Here is a 27995-nt window from a genome sequence, read left to right on the forward strand (position 1 = left end):
TCCATTTCTATCATATAAATAAAGTCTTATATTCCTATATTAACATATGTTAAACATATGACCAAAGACCCAAAAATAAATATTCACCGGGACCAAGATTCATACCCACAACCTTTTGGTTATGAAACCTCAGCTTCTGTCTTGCACTACCAAACATTTTTGATAATATAGATGTTTAAATGTAACACTTCTCACCTTGACAGAATGACTGAATCTCCAAATACATCCATTCACTAATTTCTTAGTTTTATGACCAAAACTATAGCAGTTTTAATCAACCAGAACTATACTAGTTTTTTGTAGTGGCTGTTATTGTCACTTTGGATCATTAGATTAAACAGTTTCTCAAACAGTGTTGTATCTAAATAGTTTAGAAACATTTTAAAAACACAAATCTTGTATGGGGGTCCACATCCACGGACAAATACATTAATTCGGGGGTCCTTGACATAAAACAATGCATTTTTTTTTCAGCAAGCAGGTGTCGTGGCAACAACATGAGACCACTTACTGAGGTCTGACCTGGACGTCGTGTAGACGTCGTAGGCACGGCGTATCGGCGTTGTATAAGATGTCTGGTTGGTTTTGGAGTTTTTTGGTGGTTTCTGAGGTCTGACCTGGACGTCGTATAGACGTCGTATGAACGGCGTGTCGGCGTTGTTGTATGGATGTCTTTTTGATGGTTACAGTGGAACGTTGTATTATAAGCAACCTACCTGCATATGCATCGCCTACAAGCTCACAATGCATCGCTTGTAGATCTGCCATTTTCAAACACTCTTGCAATAAAATGTGCAATATAATATTGAACTTTTTACTTTGACCAAAAATAAACATTTATTGGGACCCAGATTCAAACTCACAATTTTCTAGTCGAGGAACCTCAGCTTTTCTCTTACACCACCAGGTATTTCTGAGATGTTTGAAGTTAATAGCTCTCACCTTGACAGAATGATTGAATCTGCAAATACATCCACTCATGATCAGGGGTTAATTATTTTTGGAATCCCTTGAAAACGAGATGCTGCATCTCAAAGGGCTTGGGCTACCCTCCAATGAAATTTAAAAATAAAATAAAATATGACACAAGTGATATTTAGTTTATTGTTTAAAAACCATCTGTTGGAAAATCTTAAGAGCCTGCCTGGCAAGCGAAAAATCCCAAGTTCGATCCCAGGCCTCAGCAATGAGTCAAAGTGTCCCTGAACAAGACACTTAAAAGAATAGTTCACCCATAAATTACTTATTTTCTATCCATTACACACTCCATGAAGCCTTGAATTCATGGAGATTTTTTTGTTTTTGACACATTCCTGAGCACAGACATATTGGTTGGATGCATGGCGCATATAATAGGCTATCACATTGTAGATTAGTAGGCGATAATTCCAATATCTCCTCATGGTTAAGCCTAACTTAATTATATATTTATGGACTTGTATATAAATTGTATATATTTTTATATATTTTTTTACGACTTGTGCATTTAATTTGTCGGCAATACTTTGCCACGCTTTCTCCCTCCCATCAAATTTATCTTTTGGGTCTTGAGTCAATACCCAGGCTCCCAGGGAGACATCAAATTTCTCTTTTGGGTCTTGAGTCAAGACCCATGCTCCCGGGGAGACATCAAATTTCTCTTTTGGGTCTTGAGTCAATACCCAGGCTCCCAGGGAGACATCAAATTTCTCTTTTGGGTCTTGAGTCAAGACCCAGGCTCCCGGGGAGACATCAAATTTCTCTTTTGGGTCTTGAGTCAAGACTCAAGACCCAAAAGAGAAATTTGATGTCTCCCCGGGAGCCTGGGTCTTGACTCAAGACTCTTTTGGGTCTTGAGTCTTGGGACTCAAGACCCAAAAGAGAAATTTGATGTCTCCTCGGGAGCCGGGACCCAAGCCTCAAGACTCTTGAGCTAAAAAGTTTGTGAACCACTGCCATTTAGGTTTTCAACTTTTCTCATGCCAAGGACCCCTAAATTGATATACATTTGGCCGCGGACCCCCATCTGAAAATGGTCTGTGCCAGGGACCCCCAGAAGCAAAGATCTGAGTTAAAATGTTCGCTTTAAAAATGTATATATATTTCAAAGATATGCACACATTTTCAAGATTTTTCAAAAATAGCAGATCTACAAGCTCATAGCGCGGCACCGAGTGCAGCGCTATGAGCTTGTAGATCTGCTATTTTTGAAAGATCTTGATAGCCAAAGCTAAGTGGTTAAAAATGATTGTGACGCTATCAGTGGCGTACCCACCGTAGAGGCAGGAACTAAAATCTCGCCTCCCCTAGAAAATTAAGTAAAAGACTGACTGAAAAAATCCAAACAGAATAGTGGCCGTCGGACCATTAGCCCGCCTCCTCGTCCATTCACGCGGGCAGGCACCACTGTATCCATTCAGCAGAGCGACGACCACCGCCTATATAGTGATGCGTGTGTGTGTAGTGTTGTTAACTTGTTTCCCCCGAGGGGGGGAATCTCGCCTGCACTAAATGTAATTCCTGGGAACGCCACTGTTCCATGAGCTGCTGCAGTGCTGCTGTTCAGCCACAGAGAAGAACGCCGCTCTGGTTTTGGGCTTCATGATTGGTCAAGTTCAAGGATTCTGCTATCGACTTTTATGGTCTTTTATAGGAATACGTGAAGCCTGGCTTTATCATCCTGGCTCGACACAAGTCGCTCCTTTTCAGCCTGGCTTGGCGTTCATGGAACGGAATAAACCAGGCTGTACGGACCAGACTTAGTCAAACCTGGATTTGACTTAAATCCAGGCTTATTTAATTCTCCTTTGTGTAATAGGCCCCCGTGCTCTGAGGAGCACATTTTCTAGTCATGTCTGTTTTTTTGTTATTGAAACACATGCAGAAACACAATGAAAGTTTTCAAACAACACTTTCGTATGTGCATACTGTCTTTGTCGTTTATTATTGTTTTTTTTGTTTTTTTTAACAAATGAGGAAGATATGATTTTAATGTTAAGTAACAGCCTGTACAACGCAACATACAGAAAATTAAAGAAAAATAAAATAATACAAATTAAATCTTGTACAAAGCAGCACTGGGCCATAAATAACCCATACATTTTCACATTTTGATTGGACGTTGCAAGATTCCTCTATCCAACCCCAATGATTTTCAGTTAATTAAAACTGAAAACTGTCTGAGAACTCACAACTTCCTTTGTTCAATCTGTCATAACAGTGACTTGGAAAAAAATGGTGGGATCTTACATAATGTACGGTATGTAGTAATGGAAAAACAAGTCTAATATCTAATTGGCAACATATAACAGAATGGCTAAGTAGATATGCTTTGGAAAGCTGTTGACATACAATCAGTCGTTAGGTGAATATGTTTGGATAAATGGGGGTGGGGGGGGGGGGGCATGTGTAAATCTTTGTAAATGAATGGGAGTTAGCGAATGAGAAAGCAAAACAATCTACAAAACAAACTGCAAAGCCCTAATGAAATCACATTCACAATGTAAACACCAGCATTAGGGTCTTGACTCTTGTTATCTGAGGACTACTCAGCGAGCATTCCTGCAACATGGTTGACTCTGGAAGTCCTTCCTGGTAAACAAAGTCAGACATTCACGAGATGGATGGATCAGAGCGAGGATATGAATGGAAGAAATGTAAACAAAGGGTAAAGTAGAGGGGTGGGGTGGGTGACGTGGTAAACCACCATTATTTTGTGAAACAAAACCACCTTAACCCATTCAATCTGGGTGGGAACGCATCTGTGCCATTTTAGATGTCTTCGGGCTATTCAAAAATAGCAGATATACAGTACAAGCTCATACATGGCACGGAGTGCTGCGCTATGAGCTTGTAGATATGCTATTTATTTATTTTTTAAATCGTGAAAATGTGTGCAAATCTTTGAATATATATTTTCTAAAGCAAATATTTTAACTCAAATCTTTGCTTCTGGAGATTCTACAAATGTCTTCTGAATCCTAACAGTTTTTTTTTAAAAAACGTATGTTGCTATAATATCAGTGGTTCTCAAACCTTTTTCATGTCAAGGAACCCCAAAATGATATGTATTTGGTCGCAGACCCCCATCAAAAAATATTTTGTTCCAGGGACCCCCCAGAAGCAAAGTTTTGAGTTACAAATGTTCGCTTTAAAAAATATATATTCAAAGATATGCACACATTTTCACGATTTTTCAAAAATAGCAGATCTACAAGCTCATAGCATGGCACTCTGTGCCGCGCTATGAGCTTGTATATCTGCCATTTAATAGCCAAACAAATCTCTAAAATGACACAGATAAGTTCCCGGATTGAATGGGTTAACTTCCCAAGTCCCTCCACAGTGCAAGCCAGGTGTGTTCCACTGAGAGGAAGGGGGGGGGGGTCAGAATACAGAATACCAACGGGACAAACAGGCAAACTGATGCAGGAGATGACAAGCAGAGAAGACGAAACACATAAAGTTATACGTGTAAACATTTGTTGTTTTCCTCCAGTTGTGTAATTCCACAGAAAGCCACGGGACTCGCTTCGGTATTCTCTTCAGAGTTCTCGGATTCCAACCAATTGTCCGTCTTCTTTTACATCTGTTCGAACAGTTGCCGCTCTTTTTTCACAATTTCACTTTGCCCCACGTTTCGGTGTTTAATAAATCTGACAGTCCTTGAGCGTGCAGAATGGCAGATGAAGGTTGTTGGGCTTTCACAGGCTATGGTCCACAAGAGTTGGAACAGGTGTTCTGGACCAAGTTTTCCGTGGAGGATCAAGAGCAGTTGTTCCAAAAAATAAAGGGCCAGATCGAGAATAGATGATGAGTGTAAAAAATAAGTGCAAGTGGGAAGAAAAAGACAGATTAACGGGTTGTGATAGGGTAGAACAAAAGGTTTGGGAAAAACGGGAAAATACTAAAAAGGTGCGAACAAAAAAAAAAAACGCCACAAATTTAACAATCGTCTTGATGGTAAGTTGCTTTAAAAATTGCCCACGAGTGTCCGAAACATAAAGTGCAGGCAGTGTCTGTTCTTCTCTGAAACCTTCATAGTCCCCCACCCATTAAAAATGTCCAGGAGCAAAGAACCAAACTTAAAAAAGAAAAAAGAAAAAAAGAAAAAGCTCAATTGTCAACAATCCACAGCAGGACACTAAATTCCAGAAGAGTCTTTAGCTCAAGGCAGGGGGTTGGATTTTGGTTGTCGATTAACAGTAGAAGGTGTACCACAGGGCTGCAAACCTGGGTATCTTCTCATTCTTTGACTCCTCCCCCCTTCCTCTCGTGTCTCATCTTTCACTCTACCCGGATGAGCAGTCCATAGAGAAGAGTTCCACCCTGCTCCTTGGTGATCCACTCAATCTCTGTGTTGCTGAAGCGGGGATCCAAGGACTCGCTGGGACCTAGCGACTGGGGTCCCACCTTGTAGGATCCTGGCCGAACACACACCTGGAATCCCACCTGAGCTTGGTGGCGGCGGCTAGAGCGAGGGTCCTGAAATCTAGAACAGAGAAGAATAACGGTAAACAGACTGGTCAATACAATGTTTTTATATTCGAAGAGATGAAGAGAGCCGAGAAGCAAGTGTAATGCCTAATTTATGCTCCGTCGTAGGACGGTGTCGTGCACCGAAAATAGACGATCTACAAACTCCCAATGCGTCGCGGGTGCAACGAATTGTGAGCTTGTAGTTCAGCTATTTTGGCGACACCATCGGACGATGAAGTATAAATATTAGGCCAACAGAGGTTTTTATCTAAAAAAATGTTTTATAATGATAATAAAACATGAGGACGTACTGCACTTTGGGGGCAAAGATGTCCAGGCCAGAGTACCGCATGGTGGGAGAAAGCTGCACTCTGGGGACCTCCCTGTCAGGAGCACTGTTCTCCTCTGGCTCACTGTAGCCGTTTGGCCCTTCCGTCTTGACTGGAGACACTGAGAAGACTGATGACGTGCCTGCACCAACACAAACAACACAACATCACACATAATTTCATTTCAGCCATTTGAAGCCCACTCACGTCTATCTCATCATCTGAGCCGGATTCATACTTGTCATACTGTCGTACGGCAGCGGTGCGCACCACAAATAGCCGGTCTACAAGCTCAGAATGTGGCACGGATGCAACGCATTGTGAGCTTGTAGATCTGCTATTTTCAACGCGGAACGCCATTGTACGACAGAACAACATAAATTAAGCATTAGGCCGAACAGCAGGTTGGCTTTTGGAGCCGTGTTGCAATACATCAAATGTCTGGATCTTTCCCTATAGGGTCGAAATATCGATGATGCAAGATAATATTTATATATTATTATTAATTATATAATAAAGTGAGGCTGATATTACTGTGAAATAAAACCTTTCTGGGCCAATCAGGACCTCTGCCTCTTCTGTCTTCGTCCTCACTGTATTTATCCCTAAATATCGAACTAACCAGATATGCCGGTGTGTGACCTACCTGACAATAGTTGGCTGTGGTCCAGAGTGCGTCGTAGGGCTCCTACACTGGTGCCATGGTAGGCTATGTGCCACTTCTTCAATGCATTAGAGACCTCACAGTGGGCCTTGATCCTGCAGAGACAGAGGATGCACGTTAAGTACATGCATGTTGTATGCTCATTATTGAAATGTGACAATACCTTCATGTGGTACTTCTTCAAGGTTCAAGGTGTTTTATTACGCATATACAATGCAACTGGCAGCAACATATAATAAAATGAATAACAAAGAAGAAAAATAAAAGAGTCCAAGGCACTCTGGAAAACTTAAAAACCATTATAGTATAAGTTAATGCATGGCAAGAAAGTGAAATTTCACCTACTGTACGTGTTGTGGCACACAGCCTTCATCAGGCCATCATTAGCCAATGTAATAAAGGATTTAATATTTTTCCACAAGACTACCCTGATCACTTTTCTTTATTCAACTTTTTTGACCCTTGTACCAAAGAGCACCTGGTTTGGATTTTCATTCATCTGCCGAAAAGATGTGCTGTTCTTTCTTTTTATTTTTACTAAAATTACTGTCTTGCTCAGTAACCTTTAATTAATGCTCACATTTTTATGTACTCTCTCACGTCTTTTTATGGTGTATATTATATTGTATTTTACTTTTTATAGAAATACGTTTTTTATCTCTACCAGTATATATATTTAGTTTTACTTGTTATTTAGACTTAGTGTGAAAGAAAATATCAACACTTAATTGGAGAATGTATGTAACATGACAATGGATGTCCTTAAATAAAGAATCTAAAAGATTTATTAAAAACAAGAGTGGAGGAAATTGGAGGTTCAAATGGACACAGTAGCTTCATTAGCTGTGCCCTCACTTCGCAAATTAAAGCGAGACCTATGTATGCATACTGCGTGTCTGTGCATGCATGCATATGGAGGAAAAATCTGAAGGAGACCACTGTGTGTGTGTGTGTGTGTGTGTGTGTGTGTGTGTGTGTGTGTGTGTGTGTGTGTGTGTGTGTGTGTGTGTGTGTGTGTGTGTGTGTGTGTGTGTGTGTGTGTGTGTGTGTGTGTGTGTGTGTGTTGCAGCTTGATGGAGTGGAGATATTCCTCTCGTTTCATTAGTTATAGTCATATTCATTAGTTGTTGTGATGAATTAATTTGACTGGTTTGAGCTAGTCTCATTATGATAACACAACAGGACAGTTTTGCGCATAATTTCGTTCACTCGCTGGCTGTCAGAAACTAGTGTAATGCCTCTGAAACCCAACTAGTTTATGTGATTGGTGGGTAACCCCTGACCTGAGGGCGAAGCGGCACCATCCGAAGGGCAGGGCATAGTCGCGGGGCGGCTCTCCTCTCTTGTAGTAGGCCTCGTCACCCCGCAACTTGTGGCAGGACTCACAGTAACACAGGTTGTACTTCGCATCCTCATTGAAATAACCATCTTGAAGGGAGAGCAAAGGAGGTGAAGAAAATGTGTTTGTGAAAATACTGTTGACTGAACGCTAAAGGAGATTAGAAACACAAAAAGGACTGTGATAAACTACACAGCTTGGAGGTGATTTGTCTAACTTACCTGGTAATGTCAGCAAGTCCAAGAAGCGTGAACACAACGCCTGGTACTCGCAGGTCTTGTTAGGGTTGACCTCTGGAGGGGGCGTCCAGCACACGCTCTCTTTGATTCCTGGATGGCATACAATCAAAGCATGATCTAACACTAAAATACGATTTTGGCAAATCGGTCCTTTATACTTTCACAAGGTGCCTCGTTAGTGAAAACGTAAATAACAAACGTGGGGTCTAATAAAGATGTGGCTTGACTTTTTTGGCCTGCTGGCAGCGTGCACAAGAAATCGGTATTCGGTATTTGCGTCATTAGCCACGGACAGACACACAAATTGTGACACACACACACACACACACACACTGTTCTAGATGGTTTGGATGTGTCTTACCGTCAACCATGTCAGCCTTCTCCATGTCACCCTGGAAGCGGGCCTCACCACTCTCCCCACCAACGGCCGGCACGTTGTTAGTGACGATGGTAACCTGCAGTTACGACACCACATACCATTAGCACTGGAATACCGTGTTCGGTTGTACATATACAATATACAATTTTAGGAATTTAGCAGACTTAAAATAGGGATCGAGCTTGCTGAATATCAACTGTGGTTAATCTAAAAGAGGTGAAAGAGTGCCAAATGCTAACAGATAAACAAGAATGAATGCATCCTTCTCTCCCCTGTGGGCCATTCCAACCTGTAAAGCTTGGGCTAGCACTGCACATACAACAAACCCCATTGTAACTTAATAAGAAGGCTTATAACTTCTGTGTATTTCTGTGCCTTGTTACTATGTACATAATCACAGGAAACATACAGGGACTAAAGTACAGTATTTTGCTTAAATTAGTATAGCTTCACCTGCATTTAGAGTAACCAATTTTAATTTGTACCCCTATTTTTTCTGCCTGGCTTCCCTCCCCCCAAACACTGTGGTGGACAGGTACTTTATCCCTGTGCCATCTGAGCACTGTTTATATTTACTAGTTGATGGCAATATCTAAACCAGACTTCCAGGAAGAAGTTCCAGGTACAGTTAAAGTACATTAATCAAAAAATGTCAGGGAACATACATTTCTAAACCTATGACTAATAACTAATTTAGACCTGAGGTCGATTCTAAAAATGCCTTCTAAATCCTAACATTTTGCTGAAAGACTTAACCCATTGAGACCTGAAGCCGATTCTACATGTCTCCTAAATCCCAACAGTATTCTGAAAAAACGTATGTTTCTATATCAGTGGTGCTCAATCTTTTTCATGTCAAGGACCCCAAAAATGATATGTATTTGGCCGCGGACCCCCCATCTCAAAATATTTTGTTCCAGGGACCCCCAGAAGCAAAGATTTGAGTTAAAATGTTCGCTTTAAAAGAATATAAATATATGAATTTGCACACATTTTCTCGATTTTTCAGAAATAGCAAATCTACAAGCTCATAGCGCGGCACTTGGTGCCGTGCTATGGGCTTGTATATCTGCTATTTTTGAATAGCCAAAGTGTAAAATAATGCTTTTTTAGCTCAAATCAAAAAATGACACAGATGCGTTCTAGGTCTTAATGGGTTAAGTTGCTATATATATATAGCTAAAATCTAAAATGACACAGATGCTTTCCGGGATTGAATGGGATAAACAAGTGCCCTCCCTCCCGCCCAATACCTCTAGATTGTAGACGGAGGAATCTAAATGCGTGTGTGTGCGCTCTGGGCCTCTAACCTGTTCGCACTGTCCGTAGAGGTCAATGAGGGGGTAGCAGGGTGAGGGGATGTCCTGAGCGGCCACTCCCTGGTCCATGCCGTTCACATAGAGGTGGAGACAATTGTTTGTGTCCACCAACAGACCCAGCACCGTCCCCTCTGGACACGTGTCCAGGTTAGGGCCATAGTTCTCACAGATCTAACAGAGGAGATAGAGAGAGGAAAGAATGGAGAGACACAAAGGAGGAGGAAACAGCAGGGTAGAGAGGTCAGATGTAAAGTTTAGAGAGGAATTAGAGGAAACATTAGAGATGGAGGGATGGAAACGGGAAGTAAAAGAGAGCATAATTGACATTGAATTCACATGGTGACCATTTTGTTTGCTACCTCATACTCTGGAAGAGATCAATTCAACAGTGAGGTAGAACACACAGTCAGGCAGAGATTAAATCAATACACAAGGATACAAATTCACTGACGAGTGTGTGCTCCTCCACTGACAGAATGACAGATTGTGTGCGCGCGTGTGTGTGTGTGTGTGTGTGTGTGTGTGCTTGTGTCAGTCAGTACCTTGAGGGAGTTGAGGAAGACAGAGTCCCTCTGCAGCAGCCAGGCTGAGCGTTTCAGACAGCACGCCGTAGAGGGGAAGTTGAGCCGGTCAGGGGAGTGACCGATCACCCCCAGAGACAGCGACGACGTCCATTGCGGATTCAAACGGTCGATCTGAAACTATACAAACAGAGAGGATGACTGACAAGTTGATGCCTATAAACAGGACCGGATGGCACACTGGGAGTCTCAGTGCAATGGTTATAACATTCATGGATGTCTGACAGACAGAGGGGGGGGGGGGGGGGGGGGGCGACGACTGTAATGTGAGCTGAATCCCTGAATGCTCTATCAAAGTGTGATAGGACACTTTTTCTGGCTCTATTCTTGAACTTTACAGTAAAGCATACACTTTTCAACTGCATTGTGTCGAGCTCTTTCGATGAAAGGCCTCTATTTCTTTAAATTACGAATTAAACCCTTGATCCTTCGTGGAATGGTGTCCTCCAGAGGTCTATATACGGTGCACCAAATCTCTTTGCCGAAAATAGCTATCGCCGAATATTCGCCTATTTTAGCCAAATGTTCACCTATTATGACATGCACAGAATAAGGACAATAGGGTTCAGCTATTCGCTTGTGGAACCCGCTGGTGATTAGCTTCATAAGCAGCAGCAATGAACAGGTAACATGACAGCAAGCCAGGTGTGACCCAACCTGCTCTCCCCCCCAGTACCTGGAACAGTTGTTGTCGGGTCAGGGGCTGTGCGGTGACCAGCAGGCCCTGGTTGTAGCTGGACACCCTGGCTGCCGTCAGGTTCTGGTTGGACAGCTGGATGTTCTTGCCGTGGTTCTCCAGAAAGGCCATGACGGTGGGCACCAGCGCACACGGCTCGCTCTCCACCTGGAAGGTACGTGAAAACAGGATTAGAACAGACATACTTTAAAGGGCTACCAAGCTGACGGGATGGATTGAGATGGGGAAGATAAATGGATACATAAATAAACAAGTCGTGTTATGAATTTAGCAAGTGACAAACTGTGGATGATGTTCTGCCACTCACAACAATTATGCCGTGATGTTTTGCATACAAAAACTAAAGGATTTACCAATTAAATGTATTCAGGATTATTTGAAAGAGGTTTGAAAGAGAGAAGTAAATTCCATAAATACATATGAAACTAAGGTAACACTTGCTTTGAGGCTCATCTCTATCATGCTTTATAAACACACATACAGAAATGTTCTTATCCAATACATTATAATCTGATTATAACACTGTAAATGTATAATTACAAGCACTCTTACTTAATGTTTCTGCCTACACTATAAAAGTGATTATAATGCATCGCCAAATTATGATAATGAATTACAAAATTGTAATACACTATGAACCTTGCAAAAATGTCTGTGTCCAGCAATTATAAAGTATTATGATACTTGTTAAGTAATCATAAAAAGCTTAATGTGTTATGCTTAGTCGTAAAACATTTTGAATATTTATATTATGAGTAGTTATAACTATACAGTGTTATAAGCAGATTATAATGTATTATAAGTATGTTTATAATGCATTACAGACACGTACTGTATTACAGATTAAGTACAAGGCTGTTGCTACCTCTCTGACGGGTGTGCTGTCCTCCTCTCCTTCACTACAGCAGCTCTCTGAGGAGAGCGACGGGGCCTTGATGCTCTCCACGTCCTCCAGCACCGATGAGCTGACGATGGACACGGCAGTGATGCGTCCGTACAGGTCCAACACCGCGTACACATTCTAACACACACAAACACACACACACACACACACACACACACACACACACACACAGGGAGGAGATGGTGAGTCACTCTGTGCTGGGTATGTGTGTGTGTGTGTGCAGATGAGTTCACGATAAAAAAAATTTAACCCATTCAAACCGGTAAAGACCCCACTTTGATAACTACTAGTTTAAAGTGTTTCGTGTACAGTATGTGTAATTGTGTGTGTGTGTGTGTGTGTGTGTGTGTGTGTGTGTGTGTGTGTGTGTGTGTGTGTGTACCTTGGCCACCGCCGTTGCAGCTGGTCCCATGTCCTCTCCGTCAATGAGGATGTGCATAGTGTCATCACTGCACCTCTTCACTCCCACACGGTTCCCCACCTACACACACACAAACGCACATGCACACACACACTGCAGTCATTCTCCGCTATACGAGTTTCTCTATTAGAAATGGATGAATGCCCCTTAATGCCTTCAAATACGCAGCTCACATCTCCGAGTGTTACTCTCTATTTTAATTACTTTGTTCCGTTCACTTACAGATGCACGATTGATACAGATGAAAAAATGTAGTTAATATGACTGTGACGACAGCGCTACTTTTTTCTTTAGAAAATGAATGTTTTGCCCAGGGTAATATAACAAAATAGCTGTAAGTTAGAAATAAAACGACAATAGAGATGCTTCTTAACTCATTCAGTGCCACATGACGTCTAAGACGTCACGTGGCCTGACGCCCTGAGCGCCACATGACGTCTAAGACATCATGAAAAAAAAAAAATCTAATTCTCTTTTTTTTCTTTTTAAACATGTTCAGAACCCAAGATATGATGATTTGAAGATTTGCTGCTCCATTCAGTCTTTGTTTAACTTCTTACTGAAAAAGGCTGTATCTCGGCTCCTAAGCACTTTTCTTTTTACAATTAATTTTGGCTGTGGCACTCGGAGCCAAAATTCCATAAATAAGCTGGGCACTGAATGAGTTAATATCGTCTGCTAATGGCAAGCTCATTAGGGCTTGTTTTTGCATCGACACTCTCCCTGAGTGTCTCCTTGTGCAATAGTAAAGATGGACTTGGTCCTGATCCAGAGAGCACTCCAGGGGGGGGGGTTAGGGTAGAGCCTGTTTACCGTCAGCCGGTCCAATGAGCAGCCGTAGTTCTGCCGCTGCAGCAGACCGTTGCGTCGTACTTCAGAGCCGCAGAGCAGCCAGGTGACCTTGGTTCGGAGCTGAGGGAGGGAGGGGGACAGACCCGACAGCGGACAGGAAGGCAGCTCTGGGGGTGCCAGCGTGGTCAGGCCTATGTGGAGCGAGCCGCACCATTGCTCGTCCACCTCGTCGATCTTCACCTGCAGGGGAGAAGATGGAGTTGTGTTATAGCCAGTGTTGCCAGATTTTGCGAGAGAAATAAGCAACGAGGTCTATAAAAACAAAAGAAGCGACTGTATACTGTAGTCCACATGAGCACTTTAAACCTACATGCATCTACAAGCTCACACGCGTTGTGATCTTGTAGATCTGCTATTTTCAAACAAATATTGAAAAAAAGCTAAATATTTTGAATATTTGTTCAAACATTTTAACAACACAAATCTGGTACGGGAGTCCCTGGCACAAAATATTTTCAGATGGGGGGGTCCGTGGACAAATAAATGGGGGCATGAAAACGTTTGAGAACCACTGGCTTAAACATTTTTAGGAAACAAGCCCAAATAAGCAACAACATTTTTACAAACAAGCCCAAAAACCCGCAACCCACAACTACCAATAATTTACAAGCAACTTGTAAACTTGTAAACCTGTAAAACTAAGCCCAAAGTTGCTTATAATAAGCAGACTTGGCAACACTGGTTATGGCAAATTTATGCTTAGTCATATGTCCCACTGACTTTCAAGTTTTCCCGTTGGAAATCTTGTTATTTTAGGGGAGTGACACAGCCATGGGACGAAGTAGGAATTAGGCTTTAGGGAGATTTTAGATTGATGCACAGGTTTACATTCAAAATGTTTGAAGGGTAATTGTGTGACGGGTAACATAAAGATAGTGTGCACAAATCTAAATTGGGTTACATTTAACAAGAGGACAAAATTGCTGAAAATGCCATTGAGCTTTATAATTAAAATGCAGATTTTCTCCTGAAGCCAATTACCATTTCCTTAAGCTATTATATACGTCAAAGATAGCCAGCCACCTTACTCACAAATGCACACCTGCTTGTTTGTTTTTCCAATGAAAGTCATTTGGTAGTAAGACGGCAGCTGTGCAGTGTCACCTTGCTCACCTCAAACAGTTCATCTGTTTTTAGCTCCTTTGCACTGAAGACGATGCCATGAGCGTAGCCTCCTACTCGGACAGCTTGGCAGCCTTCTCCCAGCAGCACTACGTTTTTACCATGTTTATTGTGGAGTCGATGGGCCACGCCAGCCACTACACACACACACACGCACACGCACACGCACACGCACACACACACACACACACACACACACACACACACGTAAGCGGAAGATAAGGATTCAAGAACCAGCTGTTGGTTCTGCCTTTTATTCTTTTTTCTTTCACTCTGTCTCTAGGCCTGTCCCACTATCATTTCCATTCATCTGTATAAAAACAGCTGGATGAAATCCAGTTTCATGATTAAGTATATTATTTTGATTATCGATACCGGTCATTTCCCTGTATACTGCAGTAATAGGCCTTTAAGTTATTTGTCATATCTGCCCTGTGCAATTTTTGTTTACAGAATGTAATTTGTTCTTATGCTCCAATGTTTTGTTTTTCACAAAACACAATTATTTGCATGACAAGTGAACAACTAAAATGTCATGATCCTGACAGCCCTATGAGTCACATGCACACACAGACACATACCTGGTGAGTGGATGGGGAAGCTCTTCTCTGTGATGTTGCTGGTGCAGAGGCTGTTGTCCAGCGGACCAGAGGAGCTGGTGATGGACACCTGTACACACTGACCATACAGGTCAATCACCGCAAACACCTCTGATGGAGGGAAAGGGGGATGGAGAAAAGGGATTAAAGAGGATTATCGGGGGGGAAAGCGCTTGCAGGTGAAAGATCTAATCAAATGAAACAACTATATTAACATATAAAGAGGATAAATACAAATCAAAACACAACCAGATTAACGATACAACAGGAAGTATGAAGATAAAAGGAGGATGGTAGTAAATACAATTGTATTGACCTTTCCCTGGCGGAAGGCCAGTGCAAGCTACCCCCTGGTCCACTCCATTGATGTAGTAGTGGAGGTCCCCGCTGGCCGAACGCATCATGCCGATACGGGAGCCGGTGGTCAGCGAGTCCAGGTCGCAGCCGTAGTTGTTACGCATGGTGTTGCCGTCCTGCATGATGGCCGTGCCACTGAAGAGGCGAGGAGAAGAAGATCTGGCTGAGGTTCTTAACCAGTGAACCAAGTTTACAAAGTGTTTATTCCGGCAAGTTAAATTTAACACCATTTCAGTATATGTTAGCATGAAATACAAGACCAATTTCACCAGCAAATGAACATTGAAATGAAAATGAGAGAGAATACAAGTCTGTGTGTGTCTGATGGATTTCAAACTAGTGATTCAGTGAGTCTAGAATATTGGGTTTTATTTTAAGACCTCAGAGACGTGACTTAAAATGTACACACTAAATGTATCTATAAAACCTCTATAGGAAACGAGAAAACACACTTTGTTACATTTCAAGACTATTTCTAGGCCTGCAGATACCCTGAAAAAAAAAGCACATTGCTGATCTTCAGCCGTACCTAAGCATCCAGGTGTCATAGTCTATGTCAGTCATAGTGTTGGGAAACTCCAGCTCCTCTGGCCTGATGGCTGTCACCCCTGGACACACACAGCGAGATGGACATCATCAATATAAGAACATATGTGAATCTGTGTGCGTGTGAAAAAAAATCGCAGTGTGGCAGGCGGGAGAGAATAGAAACACCATACCTGCTTCTATTGAGCCCGACCAGCGGTCCACCATTTTCTGGATGATTATTTCAAACAGCTCTCCGTCTCGAAGGCACCTAGGCCAAAGCAGAGAAATAGATTAAAAAACGTCCAAGGTAAGGAAATCTACAAAAAACACCATTAATAGTTATGGTAAGTTAGAATAATTATTTGCTTTTTGTTTGAACTTGCTTTGACTACATGGCTGGATAGGACCAAATAAGACAGGAGAGACATGTCCAAACATATTACTTTCCACATCCCCTGAGTGTCATACATACGTGGAGTAAGTCAGAACTTAATTAATTATAATGGGACGTTAATTCAAATGGCAAATGGCGAGCGTAAAATTAAGTTCCAGCAGGACACAGGAGTATTGGTAATGTGTGAAAATCTGATTTTCCCAGTCTGCTGACCTGTTGGAAATGACGATAGCATCGTTGAACTCGCTGCGGCAGTTCTGCCGCAGGGCGGTGCGCCCCCCATTGGTGATGACTGCGTTGGTGCCGTGTAGCTGGTGGAAACGCAGGTCGTTGGCGGCGTTGACCCCGGTAATCGAGCAGGGGCTTCCGGGGGATATGGCTGTTGGGCCCTCCGAGCTGTCCTCTGGGAGAGGGGGGAGGTCCGCTACAAGGCAATGCAGTGAGGAGAGGGAGACAAGAGGGGATATGGTTTATAATGGGACAAAATTTGATTTGGAAGAAGAAAAAAAAGAGTGGACACAACTGCCAGTGTTCGCAAGTGGGAAGCCAGCAGGGGATTGTGTCCTTGTCGCTGGACTAGCGACTTCTACTTTTTGGTCAGGGTGCTTGTACTGTGTGCACAGTGGGAAAGGGATATGTGGGAGACACTGTGAACCTCCGCACACGTTACACTCTCCTTGTAAAACTGTCAGGTGAAAAGAAGCAGCTGGTGACTATGTGCATCAGAGGAATGTGGTTGTCTACACCCTCCCCAGGACAACAGTGGGGGTTGGTAGAGACAAGGACCGCAGAACACATGGAAAGAACTGGCAACGGCTAAATTCTGAGAAAATTACACTGGGTCTCATGAATAGTTTTACTCACTAGTAAATTGATTTTACACAGTTCTCCTTGACCAAGCATGGTCTGTATTATTACAGAGGTTGTGTAACGGGGTCTCATCTCATTTCATTCTCTCTCACCCATATCATCCATGATGGTGGCCTGAGCAGCCTGACCGTATAGGTCCACCACGGCGTAGATGCTGGGAGGGACGTTCCAGGCCGCGGGTCCCTGGGCCACTGCGTTGACAAAGAAGTGGAGGCTACCATCCTCTTTTCGTACCACGCCTACCGTGTCCCCCGCCTAAGGAGTGAGGAGAGGGAGGGGGAGTTAAAGTACAAAGGGTTATGAATACCATGCACTCACTAATTATAATTTAAGAGCAAAACATTTATAACATTTTATTGAAATTAATGTGGACAGAAAAAAAGCAGCAGAATAAAGTCAGGTCATGTTGTTCAATAGGCTGAATTGAATGGCAGTGATTGACACAGGGTGAAATAAAGTGTTTTCCACTGACTTTGAGCCTGTCCAGGTTGTGTCCGTACTCGTCCAGTATTGTGGTTCCATTGTGCATCACACCGTTCCCGGTCATCATCCATGTCCCTATAAGACAGGAGAGACATGTCCATAAAACATATTACTTTCCACGTCCCCTGAGTGTCATACATACATGGAGTTGATCAGAACTTAATGAATTATAATGGGACGTTAATTCAAATGGCAAACGCGCATTTTACCTGAGCGCAAGTTAGTCATGGTGGAGGGCAGCTGCAGGTAGGCAGGGTTGTGTGTCGTCACGCCGATCTCGATGGAGCCTGCCCACTTGTCCACCATCTTGTCAATGCGCACCTGGAATACCTCGTTGGAGCGCAGCGGCCGGCTGCTAAGGACCACGCCGTGGTTGAAATCGTCCGTCGCACTGCCCGAGTGAAAAGGGTGTCAGCTTAGAGGAAGTATTGTTTGTTTGTTGCATATATGCTGCATAAAGGGGGCTTAATACTAAGCCAGTGTTAACCTAAATACAACACATTATATATATACACAATTAAAAAGATAATGTCCCATGTAATGCTACATACATGAATCATCAAAGAACCAACTAACCAAAACTTAAAAGTAAGAAAATCGAAGACACCAAGAGGAAGTGTGCCAGACATTAGCTGATAGTAGGACCAGGGGCAGAGACATCCAGGGTCCCCACACATTTTTAGCAATGAATTTCCAAAACTTTTCCAAAACTTTTCCAGAATATTTAGCCCAATTTCCAGGCCTATATAACAATCATTCAGCGCAATAATGTGTCTCTTACTCCTATGTAGAATGCCCAAAGATAGGCAGTGTAGCAAAAATAAAGCATAGAATATAGAATAGTACAATTTCATTCAAAATTTCGTGCAAAATTAGGGCATAGCTCACTGGAAGACTCATTATGGCATCCATATGACTTATTTTATTTAAATAATATATGCCATCACACAGCCCGTTCGGCGAAAAACTACTTATGTGACATATTTCGTGTAATGTTATACATGTTTATGAAAATGTTTTGTATTAACAAAATCAATAGCCAAAACAATGCATAGCCAAATATTTTTCCAGGACCCTTGATAAATTCCAGGACCTTTGATCAATTCCCAAACTTTTCCAGTACTGGATTTTTTTTTTTTCAATTTCAAAATATTTCCAGGAATTTCATGACCGTGGGGACCCTGGACATCATATCTAAGCACGGAGGAGGAGGCAGACTCACTGTGGTCGCAGAGCTGTCCTGCCGTCGCTGATGATGGCGGCTTTCTGGCCGCAATTGGAGTGGAAGAGCAAGCGGTCGGTCCCTTCGAGGTCCGGGGTGAGGGAGAGGGCGGGACGGGGCCGGCCCACGTCGGGTGACAAGGCCCTCATGATGGCATTGTTGCGTCTGAGGCGGTCACTGTGGTTGTGGTTGTGGACGATGGTGACTTTGACAGCCATGCCGTACAGGTCCACCACGCCGTATACCACGGCTGGTGTCTGGGCTGCTGCTACACCTGGCGGCGCGTCACAACAACAGATCGAGGATTGAGGTTTTTACAGACAAATCAACAAACACATTGGATAATCTCTAATCAGCCACTGGGACTGATCACTGATGTTCTTAACTCATTGGCCGCCATTATCGCATTAATGCGATCTAATAAATAGCGCGCCTGGCCGCCAGGATCGCATTAATGCGATCTATGGTCTTTATTGATCTTTATGCTCTGATCACGCTATTCTGTTATGAATCAGGCTAAGTTTCAGGTTCCACTTACTTCAACCACCACTGCATCCGGTTTCATGACTTTTGGGTTCCGTTTCCGGTTTTACATTTTCCCCCCAGTCATTTTCGACCATAATAGGGAAACAAACGGTTTTTCACACGCTACGAAAAACGATCGGAGACCTCCCCTCCTATAATCTATGGTCTGGGTGACGAACAGTCATCCCCGTTGTGTATCACAATGTAATGCCGATCACAGAATCTGAGACATTTCACTTCCGGTTCATGTGTTTGACTGTGTGAGTGGGTGTGGGGGGGGGCGAGTGTGATCGAGAGGCGATCAAGCTGGTATGTGCTGCTCTCTAGTGGTGTAACGATCAAAACGATTCAACTGTCCAGCTAGACTTTCTATATGTGAATTAAATAACGAAATAACGAAACAAAAAAACACGAAAATCGCTGGCAAGGGCTGCTATGAACGAGGTTTTAACTCTGGCAGTCAATGAGTTAATGTCACAGGAAACAAAGTTCAAAGTACTTCTGGTGTTCAAAACGAACAGGACTTAAGTTAGTATTTATCTAGGTATGCTTTTCTGACACCCACAGTCAGCATTATATGCTGTACTTATGTACTGATACATTTTCCCCAAATGTTAATTATTCAAATAGTGTCCAATAGCAGCAGCTTTCAGTTTTCTACTCTATGTTTGCTATAATCTTTGTTCCATGTTATTTGCTACACTGTAATTGTTGCTTTGTCTTTATGTTGTCACACTATTGCTGCTACTGTATCTTGGACAGGGTTCCCTCGAAACAGAGATCTTGTATCTCAACAGGATTTACCTTTATAAATACATGTAAAATAATAATAATAATAAAAGACATCCAGTCCAGTGTTCACCATATTACTTATTCAATCTTACCATTTCACAGTATGCTGATATCAGAAACAGAGCCAAATAAACATACGACCAACATCAATACAGACCAAGAATTGTACAAGCAAATTGGCAAGATTTAGTGTAACCAGCAAACATCTGGCTATAACCCAATGTTTCCCACTTGGCTCCACATTTCCATGTAGATATATCATACCATGCATATTATTTGTGCCAACATACTGGTTATTCAAATCCCAACGAGCAAAATTATATGCCATTTAAAAGCATCAATTATCTTTGACTTTGACCTCTTTATTGATAATAAACATAAATGTGTAAAATACATATAATTTGTCACACCATTATCAAAAGGATAAAACGCAGGAAAGCCAGCGGCTTATCCACCCGCCATGGGCCTTTGTTCCAAATGGTCTGGATCTCTCACCTTGGTCAATGCCATTGATGTAGAAGTGGAGCGCCCCACTGGCCTTGCGCATCAGCCCTATGTGGTCACCTTCCTAAAACGACATGGAAGGGACAAGGGGGGAGAGTGAGGATAATGATGGATTTACAGGCGTTATATGAGCTGTCTGCATATTATGCGTTTGTAATGCGTGGCTGCTAACCTGAAGTTCATCCAGGCTGAATTCACAGTATTCCCGGCGGGTCCCTTTTCCATTGGTCAGGATCCCACAGCCACTCATCATGATTGTTCCTGGCAGAATGAGCCAAAACAGTGTGACTAAACACAGACACAAGTGGAATTGTCTATGAACAACAGTGTGTGTGACTATGTGTGTGTGTGTGTGTGTGTGTGTGTGTGTGTGTGTGTGTGTGTGTGTGTGTGTGTGTGTGTGTGTGTGTGTGTGTGTGTGTGTGTGTGTGTGTTACCTGAGCGTAGATTGGTCATGGTAGCCGGATAGTCCAGGTTATTGGGGTTGTGTGTTGTCACACCAATCTCTATGGAGCCTGACCACTTGTCCACCAGTTTATCAATGCGAATCTGAGGACATGTTAACATGTTTAATTATCCATGTTGGGTTTGATTACAGTCCAACCCAAAAGCATAATATTTCTAAGTGCAGCCTTGAGCGCAGTGAGATGAATATTTATTAACTTCCCCCTGCCCTCATGTCGCACCATATGGAGATTGAGGGATTAACTCCAACATCTGATAAGAAAGAAATACAGGATGCACCGTGCTTGAACCCCTTTCCCAGCAATATGAATTCATATATATTCTTATCATTTCTTTACAATGATAAGAAAATACGTAAAAGTCAAGTCAAGTAGCTAACATCATGACAGGCTAAAAGTTATAGAAAATAGATAATACATACAGTAGAGTTGGCAGATGTGGTCATTGCCATCATGTAGTGCTATGCTTTTGATCAAACTAATGCCATCTGTTGTAAGCATGTCGCTGTGTGTGAATGGAGGGTGCCAGCATTGAGGCGTGCGATTGGCCCCACCTCAAACATCTCGTTGTGTCGGAGCGGCCGATTGGTCATGACGACGCCGTTGTTGAACTCGTCCAGAGGCCTCCTGCGCTCCGCCGTCTTGTTGTTGTTGCTCAGCTTGATCAGCGTGCCGCACTTCTCGTGGAACAGCAGCGCATCATTGGTGGTCATGCTGCCGGTCATGGGCCCTTGCCCCACCCCTATGTTGCCAGCAGGACTGTTATTGGTGCTTCCTCCACCTCCTCCTCCTCCTCCTCCTCCAGACCCGCCCCCGCTGTCACCTACGCCTCCTCCGCTGCTGCCTCTGTCACTCCTGGAAGAGGAGTCTGTCGCTGTAGCTCCTGTGCCTGCTCCTCCCCCACCATCAACGCCTCCTCCCCCGCCCTCATCCTCAGAGCGATAGAGAGACACTATTGCATTGTTGAACACATCGAAGAGCTGGTGCTCTGTCAGAACTGGAGAGAGGGGGGGGTGGAGGGTAAGTCAATAACACTGGTCACGTTGCGTCAAGCCCAACAAAAGCTCTGTGTGGTGGATTATCTTACCTGTTTCAGGCTCCAAATTGTTGGGGAATTTATCTGGTCTGCTGCAGGTAAGCTCAGGCACTGATGGAGAGACAATGCAGGGTTAGGAAGGGTGTTCTACGAAACCAACCCACAAATCACAAAGTTTTGAAAAAGCGCCCTATCCCTACCTTCGTCACCATTCAGCGTCCCATTCATCGTCGCCACATTCACCAGCGCCGCCATTCCGCCATCGTCACGTGACCCGCAGACCACCACCTCCTCCTCCTCCTCTTCATCCTCCTCCTCGTCGCCTTCCCGCTCCACGTCCTTGTCAACCGCCTCTCTCTCGGCGGAGGGCGGCGGCGGTTCGCAGCTCACCACCGTCACCTGGGTGCACTTGCCGTACAGATCCACCACGGCCCAGAGTCGTGGCGGCAGGCCACTTGCGGCCGCGCCACAGTCCTGCCCGTTCACCCATAGGTGGAGTTCCCCACGCGCATTGCGCTGGATGCCCACGCGGTCGCCCTCCGCCAGCTGGTCCAGGTCACGGCCGTACTCCTCCAGGACCGAGCGGCCGTCGCGGAGCACTGAGCAGCCCGACACAATCCAGGAGCCGCCCTTCAGACCTGTGGCACTGCTGGGGAAGTCCAGCGCCGCCGGGTCCAGCGCCGTCACTCCGATTTCGATGGAGCCGCTCCACGAGTTCACCTGAGGTGGGAAGGGGAGAGGGACAGGGTTAGAATTAGCATCTAGAATTACAAGGTTTAGAAACATGAAGGTCAGTGGGGTTCTGGAAACTACATAGTCATGTCACAATAGCATTCAATCAATAGATGGAAATTGAATATCCCACATTTGAACACAGGGAGAACGTACCGCAATCTTAAGAATTCAAATGGACAGAGGGAAGGCTAAACCCCAAATCTGGTCAAGTCTGGATGAATAGTTATCGCTAGCACATTGGAGAGGCCCCAACATGAGTTCAAGTCATGGAGTTATATATATCTAGAGAGGTAACCGGAAATCCCCGCCCATTCGCTTGTATGGATTTGCTCACCCAGCGCATGCTCCCTTTTTACCCCTTCTTCTGTGTTGGGAAAGATGACGTGCAGGGCCTATCTGGGGCCTCTGCGTGTCGTCTCGCATGCGCAGTAGTGTCACCTCTGTGTGCAACCCTGTGTGCGCAAGCTCGGGAGTCGAGCCCATTGGTCTGTAGTAAGCTGTAGTACCAAAATCGGCCACCATGACTAAGGCGCTTCACTTCTCCCTCTCGGTTCTGGGGGCTTGGCTCAAGTCCTGGCTCATGCAATTAATATTAACAACACCCTTATATAACGACAACAAAAAAACTGCTTGGGTGGTGGTCCATAGGTCATATTTGTAGGGTAAATTAAGGGATATGAACTAGATAAAACAAGTAAACATGAACTTCTCCATTTGGCTAGCGTACTATTTTGTATGACACCATAACTTTGAGTGGATTGTTTGCAGTAAGTCTACAGTACAGGCACGGCAAACATTTGGCAATAACACCCGGTCAGGTCTGGTGATTTTGAATGCCAACTGAGCTCTTCATTGCAAAACCCTGTCTATCCTTGTGTGACTTTCAACCGATTCCTTCAACTGACTTCTTCTCATAGACGCAAGAATCAACAGCAATTTACCAGCGATTAAAAAACAAAATAAAGTAAATGCACTGTTCCATTGTTTAACCACAGCATCCCTATTGTGGTTATGTCACAGCAGGTGAACACTCAGAAATAGGTGAACATTAGGGGAAAATAGCAGAGCTACGAGCTCACAATACTTCGCAACATTGTATGGTAGTAATTTCAGGTATGAGATTTGGCGTTGAGGGAAAGAAGGAGGGGAACAAGTATAGACCATTGGGGGACCTTGGTCAAGAAAGTATACAGGGTTTAACCCATTAAGACCAGGAAAGCATCTGTGTCACTTTAGATTTTAGCCATATTTTATACTTTGGCTATTCAAGCTCATCTATGAGCTTGTAGATCTGCTATTTTTGAAAAATCGTAATGGTCTTAATGGGTTAAGTGATTAAGGCATGACGTACAATTAAAACCCAACTCTACAGTATCTGTAACCACTCTCTCACATTCCCCCCATAGCTGTTAGAACGGTTTTGACTTGAATGTTGACCTATATTTGCCCTCAACCAAGCTCCAGCCTTCAGTCACGTAAAAGGTAAAGTAAACATACAGTACCGAAAGAATTTCAAGCCCTGCTCACCCGACTATATGAGTCATCCCTCATCATCCATTACCCCCTTGTCCTCCTCTTCTCTGTGTCCTCGTCTGCCGTCTTTCCCTGCTCCAGGGCAGTGCTATGTAAGGCAGTGTGCTAAGGGAGCCCAGGTTTATCTAGGCTAATGGATCTATGGGAGCCATGGCGTTAATAGAACCTGTCTTGTTTTTCTCCCCATAATAAGGCTATTGTAACTAGTCATTAAGGCTAACAGCTGAACAAGAACTTATTTATTTGAATTGGTATCCAGGAAACAGAAGAGAAGTTCTAAAATGTTCACTGTTGTTGTCAGTTTTAAACCGTCTATACACAAAGAGAAACATGAGTCTTGGTATTTTCAATGACATTTGATGCTGAATCAAATAATCAAATACAGATGCTTGGTGGTTAGGTTTATATTGGTACTATCACTTTATGTATATATGACCTTAAATACACTCCACTGCCATCACACTAGAAGAAGCACTTTATTGAGAAAAATAGATATGATTGTGAATATACTGTATCGCATTCCGCATATTTAATAAGTACTTGATATCCATTGCTAAGTGATGTCTCTTACTTGCACAAGAAGAGACTGAGCCTGCATTATTTCTATTCAAAGTTTTGAATACAAAATTATGTAATTAATAACTTATTATCACACAGGATCCTTCTGTGGAGCCTTATATTTGAATTATGTTAAATGGAACAACTAAGTACTGCAGAACCGTGAAACCTACTACCATTTCGTTTGAAGTTGGGTGTTCATAATCTTTTAACACATCATGAGACACTCTGTTCTGTACAGTAAGTGGCTGACTAAATGTATCCAATCCCGGACAAATGGAAATCTCCCAAACAAACCATTCACTTGTTCTCATCAATAACAGTAATCGTGTCCCAGCTTCCAATAAAGCTCAATAGACCGCCGAAGTCTGACGTCATTTACACATCCTTTGTTTGTCTACCTGGTTCGCAGTTTTCCACCCCCGTTCTGAATCCCATAGACGTATTTAATATCGCGTCAAATAAGAACTGTGTTCCAAAAATAAACAAATGACCCCGGCGTGTTGACTCTTATGGATATGAAGCATCAACTGACGGTGAGAAAACGCTAATGTTACTTCCGCCGAATTAGTTACATTTTCGCCAGAAACAGACTGTATCAAATATAAGTGACTGACTATCATAAACGATACAGAACCTCCTCCCTGACAATAACGCCGACACGCGGTGTTTATTTTTGGACCACAATGCTTATATGAGACGATGCTAAGATGACCCAATGTTATTCTCCATAGAGAAATTACTTCCGCAAACCTGGGGATGAACGAGTGACGTCAGGACTTCGGTGCTCTATGGAAGTCAATACAAACACAGGACGAGCAGCCCTGCCAAGCTACTGGGTCTGTGCTGGAGAGGTATTGATTTTTTTAGGCAAGTGATGATGCATGTGAGCTGGCCTGTATTTTGAGGTCAACTCAACCTCAATCTAATGCACAAATATTAGGAAGACTTTGGCTTCAGTTCTTACAAGGTTAACTTATGCATCCTGCTTGGACCGAGAGGCGTTTAGGGATATTTAAGCGGATGTCCTGTGGTCTACTCTAGCAAGGGGTCAAGTTCAATCTTGCAGCAAACATCTCTGGTCCTGCTGGGTGTACAGTAGATGTCAGTGACACTTAAATTAAGCAATGGCTGCCTGTCAGTAACGTTATGGCAGATACACACAGAGGGAAGCAGCCAAGATCACCAACCCACTCATCCAAAACAACAGGCTACCCAGAGAGTACTGTAGGTTAACTAGCTTAAGTTAACAGCAAGCTGCCTTGGAAAGCTCACTGAACAACAGCTGGTATCTCTCTCTCACACTGTGTGTGTGTGTGTGTGTGTGTGTGTGTGTGTGTGTGTGTGTGTGTGTGTGTGTGTGTGTGTGTGTGTGTGTGTGTGTGAGAGAGACACAAACATCAGAAAAGCTAGCCAGCCGACAGAGAGGGTCTTGTTGGGTTTGCAGCTGCTAGTTAGCAAATAGGCTAACATGTTAGGGACCAACCAACAACACAGGCAGGTAACATTAGCTAAATCAGTGACTTAAAGAGATCAACTACATGTTGGAAACGTGCTGTGTACAGTGTGTAGCCTCACTGACAGACAGCACATAGTGTGTACTAGCCTCAATGACACAGACAGCACATAGTGAGTAGCCTCACTGAGACAGCACACACATAGTGTGTACTAGCCTCACTGACAGACAGCACATAGTGAGTAGCCTCACTGACAGACAGCACACACACATAGTGTGTACTACTACTAGCCTCACTGACAGACAGCACATAGTGAGTAGCCTCACTGACAAACCGCACACACATAGTGTGTACTACTACTAGCCTCACTGACAGACAGCACATAGTGTGTAGCCTCACTGACAGACAGCACACACATAGTGTGTACTAGCCTCACTGACAGACAGCACATAGTGTGTAGCCTCACTGACAGAAAGCACATAGTGTGTAGCCTCACTGACAGAAAGCACATAGTGTGTAGCCTCACTGACAGAAAGCACATAGTGTGTAGCCTCACTGACAGAAAGCACATAGTGTGTACTAGCCTCACTGACAGACAGCACATAGTGTGTAGCCTCACTGACAGAAAGCACATAGTGTGTAGCCTCACTGACAGACAGCACATAGTGTGTAGCCTCACTGACAGAAAGCACATAGTGTGTAGCCTCACTGACAGAAAGCACATAGTGTGTAGCCTCACTGACAGACAGCACATAGTGTGTACTAGCCTCACTGACAGAAAGCACATAGTGTGTACTAGCCTCACTGACAGAAAGCACATAGTGTGTACTAGCCTCACTGACAGACAGCACATAGTGTGTACTAGCCTCACTGACAGACAGCGTATAGTGTGCAGCCTCACTGACAGACAGCACATAGTGTGTACTAGCCTCACTGACAGACAACACAGTGTAGCCTAACTGACAGACAAAACATAGTGGGCTCCTGCCTCCTGTAGCGTCTATTTAAAGGAGTATTTCACCCAAAAAATGACTTATTTTCTATCAATTACACACCTCGTGAAGCCTTGAATTCGAGGCTTCATGAGGTGTGTAATTGATAGAAAATAAGTCATTTTTTGGGTGAACTACCCTTTAACCACAGTATCACACCGCCTGTCTGTCTGCCCGTCTGCATGTCTGTCTGTCTGTCTGTCTGTTCATCACAACATCAACAACAGCAGCAGCAGCAGCAGCAGCAGCACCAGGTGGTCATCATCAGCCCGTGTAGCCGTGACTGTGTCCATCCGTGCAACAACGCCCTGGCAACGAGCAGCCCTACAGCCCCACTGCGGACAACAAGACCCCGTCCCACTGTGCACCGTGCACCGCGCATTCCCGCTGCTGCCTCCGCTCCGCTCCGCTCCACTGTTTACCACCGTTTACCTTCCTGTCGATGCGGACGGTGAACACATCGCGGTCCCGCAGCGGCTCGCGGCTCAGCACCAGGCCGTGGTTGAACTCCTGGACCGGCTGGTTGCGCTGGGCGGTTCGGTTCGAGTTGGACAGGCCGATCAGCTTTCCGCTGCGCGGATGCAGCTCAGCCGCCATTTTTTTTTCACTGGGCGGCGTAACGTTCACGACACCGACCCGGGCT

General features: G+C 43.8%; 1 protein-coding gene across 3 annotated transcripts; it reads right to left on the minus strand.

Annotated features, from left to right (window-relative positions):
* Positions 1-2891: 2891 nt before the first annotated feature.
* Positions 2892-27949, minus strand: neurl4 (neuralized E3 ubiquitin protein ligase 4; the record flags this gene model as incomplete). 3 transcript variants are annotated; one of them, XM_080450624.1, is made up of 29 exons in its annotated part: positions 2892-5470; positions 5769-5928; positions 6433-6545; positions 7734-7878; positions 8011-8118; positions 8390-8483; positions 9718-9897; positions 10269-10427; positions 10984-11151; positions 11870-12025; positions 12291-12389; positions 13143-13361; positions 14295-14440; positions 14885-15013; positions 15219-15430; positions 15789-15867; positions 15979-16055; positions 16395-16605; positions 17144-17306; positions 17524-17609; positions 17744-17925; positions 18757-19024; positions 20569-20641; positions 20750-20838; positions 21015-21126; positions 21596-22038; positions 22129-22188; positions 22278-22797; positions 27785-27949. In XM_080450624.1, the coding sequence occupies 29 exons, from the start codon at positions 27947-27949 to the stop codon at positions 5266-5268; spliced, it is 4821 nt and encodes a 1606-aa protein (XP_080306750.1). In that variant the 3' UTR covers positions 2892-5265. The 3 variants fall into 3 exon arrangements, with proteins under 3 accessions (XP_080306750.1, XP_080306751.1, XP_080306749.1); XM_080450625.1 differs by having other exon boundaries at positions 15219-15394; positions 18757-19030; XM_080450623.1 differs by having other exon boundaries at positions 18757-19030.
* Between the last annotated feature and the right edge of the window lie 46 nt (positions 27950-27995).

Source organism: Gymnoscopelus braueri, assembly GCF_963280865.1.
Source record: "Gymnoscopelus braueri genome assembly, chromosome: 15".
Taxonomy (NCBI): domain Eukaryota; kingdom Metazoa; phylum Chordata; class Actinopteri; order Myctophiformes; family Myctophidae; genus Gymnoscopelus; species Gymnoscopelus braueri.